Below are 13,038 nucleotides of genomic sequence, written 5' to 3' on the forward strand. Positions count from 1 at the left end.
GAATGAAGTCTGTGCTCCATTTTGATGGAAGGAATATTTTTAAAAGAATGTGTTGAGATTGAAATCTTGGAAAAACTGATTTTCAGAGAGCACCTGGAGTTGGCAACCAGGCCACACTAATAAGAATACAGCATGGCTGTTACCAGACTGAAGTAACAGATTGATAATGATATTTAAAAGCTTTTTTTTTTTTTCAATATTTTTGTGTGTATGTCTTTTGTATGATTGGATAAAAAGCATTTAGTTGGAATGCCTAGGGATATAACTAAACAAATATGATTTTTTTTGTTCATAAGTTTGTTGACTCCTTGCCAGCATTTGTGTTAAGGTTTCTGCCTTGGGTAGCTGCTGCGGCATGCGGAGGTGGTGAAGTGCCATGACCTTCCCAAAACTGTCCCCAGATAGAGGGAGCTGCTTTGGCGCTGAGGCCGAATGCAGGCACAGGCTCACACCCCCTGGGTGGTGCCACCACTCAATCACACGTCCAAAGGTGGCGATCAGTGGAAAAGAGGCGAGAAGGGTCTTATGTATGGGGTTCCAACAACGAGGGTTTATTCCACATGGGGAGGGTCCAGGAGCAAAAGACAAAATGGAGGATGAGGGTGCAGGTTTCTATATGGGGCTGGTGGGGGTGGGGAAACATCAGAACCGATGGTTTGAGGGCAAGAAGGCAGAGTGATGGTGGAACAAAGGTGCAACAACCAATGGGGAAGTAGGAGGGGTGGGCAGAACAGAAAGCACTGGGAGAACCAGGAGAGGGGAACTTCCTAGATGGGGGCCAAACAAGGTATAAAGGGGTGGGGACCAAGGGGCCAATCCAGAATACAGAAACAGCATATATCAACATAATGACACAATGCATTGTGGGAAAGCTCCTTGTGCTCACCACAACCTTGGGGGGTGGTTCAGGACTTAGGGGCTGTCCCACCAGCAGACCTCTTTTGTTCCTGGGCCAACTGGCCCACTGGTCCTGACCAGTGCGGTTTCATACACTGCAACATCTCCCCCTTCTTTATTTAAAGACAGGGCCTGCCCCAATTATTTGTAAAGTAGCCTCTTGAAGCAACCAAACAAACATACAAAAATAAAAATTATCAAAAGAGCCCACAGAGCAAGTCAGAGCAAAGAATTCAGCCACCCTTTCAACCCCCAAGGTCCAAAGAGCTCTTCAAACCACGCCGGTTCCTTTTCCACCTGCAGTTTTTTAATATGGTCCTGCATTTCTTGACTTGTGGCATGGATGCCCTTACTATGCGATGAGAGGTTGAAGCAGCAAAGCCCTTCAGAATCTTTGCAGCCATGTCCATGGGCCAGTAGCAAAGAATCGATTGCGGCCCGATTTTTGAGGGTCGCGTGCCTGGTGGTCTCTTTGTCTTCAAGGACCTGACTTAATGCATTGGATGTCAGGTTGGCCTGCTTGCCTAACCAGCGTTCCAGGTGGGAAATCTCCTCTAATGCTTTCGCGATGGCCACCCATGGCAGAAAAAGGGTGACTGCCACTTTCTTTACCCTGGACCAATCCACAATTGCATCATTGCAGTTTGGATCTAATTGTCTTAGGTCTCTCTTTTGGAGACCCAATTCACTTTGATGTCGCCAATTAAGAATTTGAGTTTTGTTTGGAGCTAGTAGGGAAAGCCGGCCAAGCATGCATGGTCCTCCTTGAAGGCAGGATGGAAGCCCTGCCCATGCCCTATCTCCACAAATTAAGAACAAGCCCAGTTGGAGCACCTTGGGTTTATTGGTGGACGCTGAAAATGTTTTAGTGGTATGATTGCACCACTCTTCTGAGTTATAAGCCTTTTGTACAGGATTTGTCACATTCTGTTTTCCAATTCCCTTATAAAAGAAGTGGATGCAATAGGGAGCTTCGGAGGACCCCAGCAGATCCAATTCCTGGGGCTCCTCTGGTGCATGTTTTAATGTCTTTGCCCACATATCCCAGGTGTCACACGGGCTAGGTCTCTTCCCCGTAGGGGATATTCACTCAGAGATAGGGGTATCCCCAGCAGGCACAAGGACAGGGGATTGTCCACACTGCCCATGGACAGGCACCATCAAGCTGTTAAAAGTTTTTCTTTTAAAAATATTTTTACAAACTTTAAAATGCAAATATCTTCAGTTTCAGTCTCTGTAAAAAAATATACTTTAAAGGTAGATAATTATGTGCATGTGAAAGTTAATATTCTTGACATCTTTCTGGTTTGAAAATAAATAACTTTTTTATTTTGAACAGACACACACAATGAGTTTTATCCTGTACCACCTCCATACAGTGTAGCTACCTCTCTTCCTACGTATGATGAAGCAGAGAAGGCCAAAGCTGCAGCCATGGCAGCTGCTGCAGCTGAAGTTGCCCAGCGAGTAAGTGATACAGTTCTGCTGTATTTCAGTTTTGTGGAATGTGTTAGGCTAATTATTTATAACAATTGGGCCCATATTATGACCCATTACTGTAATAATGGTGGGTGGATAATATAAATATTTTGGATGTTTAGGCTTATATAGATAGTGTAAGTTAGTTGTAAAATACTGTGACAAGCACATCATATTCAGTCTTTTGAGAGACATAGCTGTCTAAACAGCTTTAAAAGCCGAATGTTGCCCTGTTTTAATAGTTTATCTAGTATTTTGTTGACTTTTAATTAGGTATTTCCTACTAATGTTTGTAGAGTTATTGCTGTTGTTTAGTGTTTTGGATGGTAGAAACAAAAGAATTATCATAGACCTTTAGAGAGAAAGGGAGAATTCCAACAGTCTGGAAGTGTCATGACCCCAAATCATGTAGATAGTTTTTAAAAGGAAAGGTTCCTCTTGTTTGATCTATGGAAACTTAAATACTGATGTTCAAAGAAATGTTCCAAGTACTTAAAATAAAAAAGCCCCTGCACAAGTTGTGGTAAACAGTAAATAGGCATATATTCAGTGTTTCTAGTTTTGTAAGAATTAACCTTAAGAAGAATACAGTCTTCAAAACAGAAGATTGATGTCTGCAGTTAGTGATAAATGTTAGTTTTGTAAGCAAGTTTGTTATTTTCTCTCAAGTTTTGGAATGTGGAAGTTCTGCTTGGTAGTATTGACCATAATATACTATACCCAAAAAAGGCTTCCAGTTCTTTCACTAAAAATCTCCTCCTTGAGATCAAAAGTGATTACATTTGATATACATTTAAAACCTTACTGGCTGCAGTGTGCTTGTGGCTGGAAAAAGCCCTTTACTCACCCAGCAGGAGGTAGGTCCTTCCTGGACTGCTGCACAGTGCTCACAGTGCACAACACTCACTTTAAGGTATGCACAGCTAAAGTTAAAGTGGATTTGTGTAACATCACCAGTGACAGTGTCACACAAATCTGTTTGGCTGAATTTAGGAGGAAACCATGGTTTTTGAATGGTTACTTGCCAAATTTTAGCAGTGAGGGGATGATCTCCATTGTAATATTTTATCTACTCTAACAGGAGCATGGATTCTCTGTAGTCTGTCCTTACTGCTTGTCACATAAGTAAAACTTTTGCTGAAATACTGGTCTGAATGAAACCCTTATTCTGAAATTACAAACTTGGAGCATTAACAACCCAAACCCTAACTTTTAGAGTACCTGTGACGCTGAAGGCAGGATGTGCAGCTCTTGCAAGATTCTTGTTCTTACATCTAGAACCCTATGAAGTGCAAACTTCAGACAAACAAGCAATCTCCCTTGACAACTCAGTCTGGGGTTCAGCCAATTGCAAGAATAAACCTAGCAAAACAAACAAAACCCCAAACCAAAACAAAAAGTATTTTTTGTCTTGTCATTTTAAGCTTTTATTTACTCCTTTTTACAAGTTCAGGTCGCTGTGACAGAAACTTCTTTTGCCCTTCCTCAAACAGTCTGCCCGCTTTTGGTCAATCCACAGATTTTTGAAAAATTAATTTCCTCAGTTGATACATATAGCTTCAAATTTTGTAAATGCATGGAGATGGTCTTGCATGAAAATGTTTAGGCTGCTTGTAGCTCTGAAGGGGATGGGATGTAAGATGTGCTGTTCCCAGAGAACATTCTCAAATGTTCTGTATCAGAGTAGAATTACAGAACTAAAAGTAGATACACCTTATGGCTGCTCTTCACTGCTTTCGGTGAAATCATTGAACCTGAGAAATAGCAATTTCTGGTGTGCCCTGAAGCAGTTTTATTATTCTTAGCCTTCAGTTAGAAGGGAAGGGGAAAGCCACTAGATTCAGCTGTCTTCAGTGATGGGTGGTGGGAAGAAACACCTGAACAGAGGCTGAGCCTCTGAACCTTACATGTTGTGGGAAGTCTGGTTTTGATTGAGCAAGCAGGTAACTGGCTCTGGCAGAGATCAGAGAGGATGTGTCTAAGTCAAAACAAGAAAAGGCAAGGATGAATGGAGAGCAATGGCATGGACAGAGTAGAAAGACTTAAATGACAAACAGAAGGGAAAAGGATAAACTGGGATTGGTGGAGAAAGGAACCCAAGTGGGGACAAAATGTAGTACTGGGAAAGGAGCTGAAGCTGGCATGTGAGAAAAGAAGAGCAGGGAGGGAAAAGGAATCTGGAGTTGAGGCAAGAGAGCTGGATACAGTGATGAAGTGAAAAATAAACTTTTTCACAGTCTGCTTTGCTAGAACATACCAGAGAACTTGACATTCAAGAACTACGTGCTGACACCACAAGAATTTCACTTACTTATGAAAAATCAGTAGGAACATACTATCATTCCCCCAATGCAGAGATTGACTAAAAGGTTCTAGACTTATGGCAGTACTAAGTATCAGAAGTCTGCACAGTGTATCTGAAAGTCACATTCTTGCTGACTGCCGAAGAGCTCAAGTTTGGCAGTAATTCTGCTCAGTTTGCTTCTGTGTTTTTTTTTTTTTCTTTTTTTTTTTTTAAGCAAATGCATGCACACACACAAGCTGTATTAGAGAAACAGCATTAAGGTTGCAAAGTTGGGATTTGGGAAAAAAGTAAGAAATGCTGAAGCTGAGTTTCAGTTTTGTAGATGATATTAAAATTATGTGCCAGTGCAGTTTTAATTACTGCCATTTTAATTATCTTACCACGTGATGCTGCCGCAAAATCCCTACCTTATTTATTACCTCTGGACTTACACTGAGATAGACTAAGGCTGTGAAATAAAACTGTCTTAATGTGGCAGATGGTTGGAATAAGAAAGAAGGGTCTTGTTACAGTTTCAGTGGTGGTTTGCCATCTTTGGGGGAAGGCTTTAGCTCTGAATACCCATGCAAGAACAGATAAGTAACTTAATTATGTAACAGTAGTGCAAAGTTTGTTTTCTCACTTTCACAAGTGACAGCTGCAGGCATTACCTGACCTGCATGTTACACACTTTGCAAAACATAGACAAATGATGTAACATGTAGATTTTTCAGTTTTTATTTTCAGCCTTATGAAATTAGTGCTCTTACAAATGTGAACTCTGCTGTGTTCTGTGCTTCTGGTCTCTTCCTTGTAAACTGAGGATATATTGCCTCTACTGCAATAATGTGAACAGTTGGAAAAAGTTAAATGTTACTTTGAGTGATGTGTGAAGCTGATAATTTTCATGGTATTCTCCAAAGTGTGCAGTGAAGGTTACAAATGTATTCATTAAGCAAAAGAGAGGAAAATGACGTGAAAGGGCAGGACCCTTAATAAGCAGCTTTCATATTTTTTTCCCCCAAATCATGTGGGGCACTTAAAAAAAAAAAAAAAGGATCCTTAATGTGATCATATTAAATACTTCATCATAGGCCCTGTATTAACAGATAAAATGAACAATCCAAACTTAATATTTACTGAAACTTTCAGTAATTTTATAGTTCTTTGTGTAGCTTGTCTTACAGGAATAGATTGTGTATAAACATGCATGCCTTTCAAATGCTCCCAGATGTCTCATTTCAACAAAGAAATTCTACTAGCCCTGTGTCATCAGTAGTGATAGCATTAGTTATCCTGGCTTTTTCTTTCCAAATTCTCAAGGTCAGTTTTGGAAGGTCAATTAAAATGGACAAAAATACTGCTAACAGTTTAATGACTTGTTTGTATGTTGCAATGAATGGCTTTTACTTAATGCTTTTCAGTTGCATTTGTCTTATGTTTTTCTGTTTTTACATGCTTAGCACGCCCAGTTTAGGGAATCTAGGAGTCTGTTTGATGAAATATTCCTCAGTCGTCCAGAGGTATGGTATAGTTCTCTCTAGTTTAGACTTTGCTATGAATTTTCCTGCTGGCAAACAAATGCTTCTGGGGTTAATTGTGCCTTCCCCCCCCCACTATTAATTTCTCCATATTGGTTCATATACTGAAGGCATAATTTTTGGGGTTTATTAAGTAATTTAACCCTTTCCTCTGAAGTTTTTCTCTGTAAACATTGCATTGGGAAGAGTTATATCAGTTTAGTGGTTCTTTACTTGATTAAAGGTGGTTGTATGCCATGCTAGATTTCAGTTTGAAAAAAGCTAAAAAAACATTAAGGAGAAAAAACAGTCCTCCTCTTGCAGAGTACTACAGAGAGCACTGTAGTTTACAGGGAGTTAATAGTTTCAACTTCAATAGATGCTGTGTACCATTGATGTTCTTTTGCTTAGAGAAATTACTCTGTGTGACTTGCCATTTATGTTGATAATATAATTCGCTGTTTAGATGTTTCTCTGGTCATAGGAACAATAAATTTTCTGTTCCTACAGATGTCAGCTTATTTAGAAAGCGAGAAATGCTGTCTATCTTCCTTAACTTGTCTAAATTCATCAGAAATCAATGAGATACTGAAACAGTGTTAAATATCTTAACAGATTTGTGTGTGTTGTGTTACATACTTCTCATTAAAAAGAAAAATATAAATAAAATATATAATCTCATTCATAAAAGTGTCACAGAAGTATTTGATGAAAATATGTTTAAGCATCAGCGTAGAGGACAGTTGGTCTTCATTGCCCATTTTCACTCCTCAGTACATGGTGGCAAACAATTTTATTTCGAAGAAAGACTAGGGCAATTGACACCAACCAGATCAAATGAGAGCACTGAAAGACAGCCAGTATTAGTGGGACTTGAGCAGTGGTCAGTTAGGGTTTTCTGTCTGCAGGACTGCTCATAAAAAAAACCTCATAATCCTAAATGATGTAGATATAGGCTGATGTAATTTCTTAGTATTCTAAGTATTTAATTTCTTAAACACTCTCATAATTTATGTATGCCAGTTTTTACAGACAGTAAAGAGAACTCAATTTCCCCTTCTTTTCTATGGAGTGTGATAAATTACTACTTGTTCACACTTAATACAACAGTGCTTTTTGCAAACGTCTGCTCTCATGTTCCTGAGCTGTACTTACTGACTTGTGCTTCTCACATGTGTAAGCCTCAGAGAAGCCTCTGCTAAACTTGTTACTGTCATTGAACAAAATTTTCTTTTTTCTGAGGCAACTTTTTCATGGAGCATAATTCACTAATTGTTTTGGAAATACCAGTATTAAGTACAGTAGTTAGCAGACAGTTTAAAAAAAGCCCAAAATTATTATGTATGGGGTTTTGTGGACCTTGTGAAATTAAAATCGAAAGTACTTTTTTTTTGTCCTGACTTGAAAAAGGAACTTTTGTGGCATGCATTTCAGAGATAAATGCATTCAAATGCAGCTCTTTTTAAAATGCTTTTTCAGCCCTTCCTTCCCTCCCATTCCCTTCCTCTCAATCAATCTTGTAGCTGCAGCAAAGTTGAGCTAAATAAATTAATGCTTTCTTAGTCACTTAAGATGACCATTTAGAGACACCTGAAATTATGTGGAGTTGAATTATAGCCCCTTAAGATTGTTGTTCAGCTGGCTTTTTGTGCTTTCCTTGGAATTGTCTGTGTGAATAGCAGTGTTTTTAAAGTAAGTTATCTGATACAGTGTCTTGGTTAATTAATCTGAAATACAGAGCACAGCTGGAATTTCACAGCCATGTTACTAAGGGTGATGCTGACTGCTCTGAGTTGGTACAGCAGTCATTCGAGCACATTTTTAACGTAATTGCCATACCTTGGTAAATTATTTTGCTCTGTTGACAAAGGGGGAGCATGTGACCGAGCTTTAGACCACTGTGCTTGTTTAATGCCCTTTCAGTCATAAACATTATTTCTGTATTAAGTGCTTGTGGGTGAAACAGCCAAGTAAATATCAATTGAATTGATCTCTCTTGATTTCGTTTGTTTTTATAGGTAATTTCTTATATCAGTTCCAATACATTATGTTAAATAGGAGCAAAAATTAGGAAAAGAATGTTACATATGCTTCTGTTTAGACCATATTACTGCTGCTACTGACAGCATTATTTAACTTGTGTCATCCTGCATTGTTTTGATGTTACTCATTTAAGAATAAAAATGGTGTTTGATTGGCCTTAGTTTTCATTAGGCTCTTTAGGAAGTGCTGTAATTGTGAAAACTTTAGTGTTTGCCGGGCTACAGCTGAAGCAATGTTTCACCTGTGCATAGAACTGCATATATAATATCTGCCACGTTCCGTTGAAAATCGAGTGCTGAGAAGCAAAGCAACTCTCCCTTTCAGTATTTTAAGGTCCAGCATTTTGACACAATGGGAGAAATCTTTGGATCGTTTTGACTGACATTTGTTTGCTTTGTTTGACTTCAAGTACTGTGCTTTTTGAGCTTAGAAGCCTTTTAGACACTTCTAATGTCCTCGCGCCCTCTAGTGACCCTGGAGGTGTTCTTTGCCTTGCTTATGTTTTGCTGTGGGTTATAAAATTTGTTAGTGCAATGCTGTTGCATCAACACTTGATTTTAAGATACTAACCTTATTCCATCACCTATTTTATATTTAGGGAATTATTAGAAGACCTTTCCAGCAGGAAAACTATAGACCATACTGTGTGATGACTTTTCAAAAAAATATTTAGTAGTTTGGCTACATGTCAAGATAGTTACAGTAAAAAAAAGAATTATGTTGGTTGTGATTGTTGAAGTACTAATCTGAAATAATTCTAGCTTCATTTAAGATGAATAGACAGTATATACATATCTTCTACAGAAACTTTTACAGAATATTTGGGCTCTGTCAATATAAGCAACAAATAAGACTTGTTTTATAGTTATAAATTATTTTTTTAAAACTTCCTTTATGTGGACATGTTACGGAAATGTTAATTTTCTTCTAGCTTTAGAAACATGATTAATACTTTATCCTATAGGTAGTTATTCTAAACTTTTCACTAAATTATCACTAACCTGTAAATCCAGGAAGAAGAGTATCCACCACGGGATGATTTCAGTGATGCAGATCAGCTTAGAGTTGGCAATGATGGCATCTTCATGTTGGCATTTTTCAGTAAGTTATCTTGTATCCCAGACCTACTGAGGTATATATTAATTGTACCTTTTTTCTATGGACTATAAAAGAGAGCTGTGATAAATTGCATTAATGTACTGTAATGAACAGATTTTTCTGACTGTGCACAGATATAAACACTTCCTGTTCCAGATACAGCAAATATCCTGCCTTTTTTTTGGTGGCATCTGTCACAGATAAGGGGATAAAGCAAAGTCATAGTAAATGCTTGAAGGTCTAGCACTGGAAATTCTATCATCTTCTAGTTGGACCACCAGCTTGAATTAAAGGCCAGGTCACGGTAATCTGGCAATTGATTTTTTTACTAGAAAAAAATTGAGAGAGGTGTGCTGTGTAAAAGTTGCTAATGTTAGCATAGTGAATTAAACAGCCGTGGATGGATTTTTGGAACAAATCCAACCATACTCATTTTCAGGTTGAACTAACCACTGTCATATAAAAATGTGTTGTCTTCAGGTAACCTCTGATTGCGAGCCCTCCTGTAGCTCTTCATCGTGTACTGTGTGCACACTGTGCACGTCTTGTAACTTGTGTACTGCATTCAGCAAAGTTAGATTTAGCAACTAGAAGCTGTTTCTACAAGGAAGCTGTGTTAGTTTTACCAATTACTTATTTCTTTCTAATTTCTGACGATTTTTTTCCCCTTTCTGAAATAAATGTATTTGGCACCCTGGATGGAAGCTTGCTATTGGGGATATATCTGTTCTGCTGAGAATTCATCAGGATTAAAGCTGATTGATTATCCACTGAAATGTCCATGTCTTTCAACCTAGGTCTCATACTAGTTCTTTCTTCTGTAATCTTTTTTGCAATCTCTTTAACTGTTACAGATGCAGATTACCATGCTTTCACAGACGGTTTTTTTCATGTTGGTGTGTGATGTACTGGGACAATGTGGTGTTTGCATCTTGGGGTAAAAATATGTGTCTGCCTCACATAGCAAATCTATAAAGACACAGGGTAGCGAGTTCTGTAGTCTGACCTCTTTCTGTGTGGGAGCATGGAAAGAGTATATTCTTGGGGGCAAAGGGAGGTGTGACTTCATTTTTCTTTTTCCCCTTTTTTCCTCTCCCTTTTCTATGTGCTGTAACTTTTTGTGTTTAAGCGATTTAGGTCCTTTATTGTGTGAACTTGTTCTTGCTTTTAAATTCTGATTCAGGCCTTCATTGGCACTGCACTTGGAGGTCAAGGGGATTGTTGGCTTTAATATGTCAGTCCTTTAAGTCACAGTTGTCCAAAATTGCGTTTCCAGAACCTTGTGTCCACCTTCAAGAATGCAAGTGTGTATTTGGATAAACTGGCAACTTTCTCTTCAAATATGTATTTAGCTGAGTCTGACTGCACAGACCAGTACTCTTCCACATTGGACAAAAATACTCTGTAGATCATAATTTTTCTTGATTGTTCTGAGACTATTTTATTGCAAACTTTGCTTGCCTATGAAGGAAACACATAAAATGAGTGCTTACACGTTGTAAGGTATTTATGCAAGTGTGTGTTTAATTGGGATGTGTAGGTTATTATGGATACTGGTTACATGGGGAAATTGATAAACTTGCTGTTTGTGCTCAGAGTACGAGGAGTTCACAAAAACAGTCATAGTAATAGACCTATAATGTTAGTTTTTGGTAGTTTTTCTTAGGAAATTGGAGAATTAAATGAAAAATGAGCTTAACATAATGAGGGTATGTTGTATATAGTGGGTCATGTATTCATGTTTGTCCAATAAGGAGATTAAAGTCTCCAGAAAGCTAATGTGTGTAGATTTAAGAGAGCTGTAATTAAAATGAAATTTACAGTAAGGCTATCTTTTGGGTTTTTTTCCAGGGTGGGATAACTTTAAATGCTGCAAGTAGAGGCGGCAGATCACAGCCTCAAATAAATTCCCTCAAATAGTTAAAATGTAGGAGAACTGTATCAGGAACTGTTCTCTATGAAAGGAGAGGGAACGAAAGGTTTGTTCTAATTGTGCTCTCCCACCTCCTCCCCTGACTGTCGAGTACAGCGTTGGAAGATCTTGGGGATGGAAGTGGGAGCAGATAGCTTTGTTTTAAGTATAAGAGTAAGTTAGCATTCTTTAATTTCATTTTATTCAAGTGAAATGTAGTAAAATAAACTTTTCACTGAGCTTACCTGCATATTGCAATCACTTAGCGATATGTAGCCACCATCTAGTGGTAGCTGCCCACGTTGCATAAAATTGCTGTCTCGAGGCCATCTCGTGGCCAGATCTGTTTCTTGTTTGTTGGGGAGTTTTGGTTGTTCTAGGAGTCTGGTGCATGCCAGTTACAGGCCTGTTTCCCATCTAAGCTATAGAGTGTTGTTCTGTTTAGCAGAACTAAAAGAATGAGACAATACACACTAAAGAAGAGAAGTCTTTTGCATGAAGAGGTGGGGTTTTTTTGCTTGGTGCAGAAACTTGGTGAAAAAATTTGGAAAACAACCTGTTTTATTTCTAATGGGAAAATTGTGTTTCAAGAAATTGGTGTTGCTCTTGAAGTCTGTGATTATGTTGGTGATCTGTCTAATGATCAGGGCTGATGTCTATCAGCTTCTCATTTTGAGGGAAATGAATATATATGTGTATATATATATGAATATATTAATTTTGCTATGAATGCAAAATGGAAAAAAAATTGCTATCAGACTACTTCATGTGTTTTTTATTATGTATTTTTAAGTCAGCTGTGCCTTATGTAGCATAGTAGAAATTTTTCAGAATGCAAGAGGAAGTTATTAGTAGGTGAGTTTCTCAGTATTTTTTTTTATGCACAAAAAAAGGGAGGAATTTCTGAGCTGTTTCTTTCCATTTTGAACACAGCTATAATTGTGATAGAGCAAGTAACTGTCATGACCGAAGGGTTTGGTTTTCATGCTTAATCTGCCTTTAGTGGAAGTCTTTTGACCTATGATAAACTCATCCTGGTACTTAATCTGAAGAAGGTTCTTTTGGACATTAATAAAAGGCTTATATGGTTTTCCTTTACATTTAAGGAATGCTTTAGACGCAGCCTTTTTTCCTGTGGGCCCCAAGAGGAATTGTAGAGCTTGTCTCAATTCTTTGAAACCGTGTAAGGGAGTTTTGGATTGTCCTTACAACATAGAAAAATGAATTTGAACTTCACAGATGGGTTAATAAGGAGGAAAAAATGGAGAAAAGTGTTCAGTAGTACAACCGAAGCTTAAATTCTCATACAGAAATCTGACCTGTTCTTTTTGAACATCTGGCCTGTTTAAGCACTCTATACAACTCACAGCAATAAAATCTTGTTTTACAGGGAAATGTAAATGTTGTCCCAAACACTGTATTTGAACAGAAAATAACCATACTAAAGTTTTGCAAATTAATGTTCATATAGTTTTCAAACTGTTAGGTGCCTCAAACAGTCCATAAACTGCACACAAGCTGGGGGATACCTGCTTTGGGGGTTTCGGTTGGGCACAAGTTGGAAGGCAGTGTTGTAGCACAAGCTCAGGGTGAGCACAGCCTCCTGGTGTATGCTTCCTGAGGAGGGGTAAACATGGCTGAATTTCCCATGGAGGATTCCTCTGTGTTACTTTATGCCTGTATATACTTCTGTATGCCTGCATCAGAAATGTTATGCAGGTTTCCCTTAGTCATGCAAGAGAAGCTGCGGGGAAGTCACTTCATAAAAATGTTAAATGTTGGAGGGAGATAGAGGAACTGTTTTG

The 13,038-nt window shown here is 38.3% G+C and overlaps 1 protein-coding gene across 3 annotated transcripts in view; it reads left to right on the forward strand.

The window, feature by feature from the left end:
• The window catches only part of NDFIP2 (Nedd4 family interacting protein 2), a 47,205-nt gene that overhangs the window by 19,630 nt on the left and 14,537 nt on the right, over positions 1–13,038 (forward strand). For 2 of the 3 annotated variants that reach the window (XM_039553299.1, XM_039553244.1), the window contains exons 3-5: positions 2,237–2,364; positions 6,124–6,183; positions 9,237–9,324. In XM_039553299.1, the coding sequence (XP_039409233.1) occupies positions 2,237–2,364; positions 6,124–6,183; positions 9,237–9,324 (276 nt within the window). The remainder of the gene's footprint in view (positions 1–2,236; positions 2,365–6,123; positions 6,184–9,236; positions 9,325–13,038) is intronic. The other variant, XM_039553351.1, reaches the window with a different exon arrangement.

The sequence above is a fragment of the Corvus cornix genome, chromosome 1 (assembly GCF_000738735.6).
Source record: "Corvus cornix cornix isolate S_Up_H32 chromosome 1, ASM73873v5, whole genome shotgun sequence".
NCBI classification, from domain to species: domain Eukaryota; kingdom Metazoa; phylum Chordata; class Aves; order Passeriformes; family Corvidae; genus Corvus; species Corvus cornix.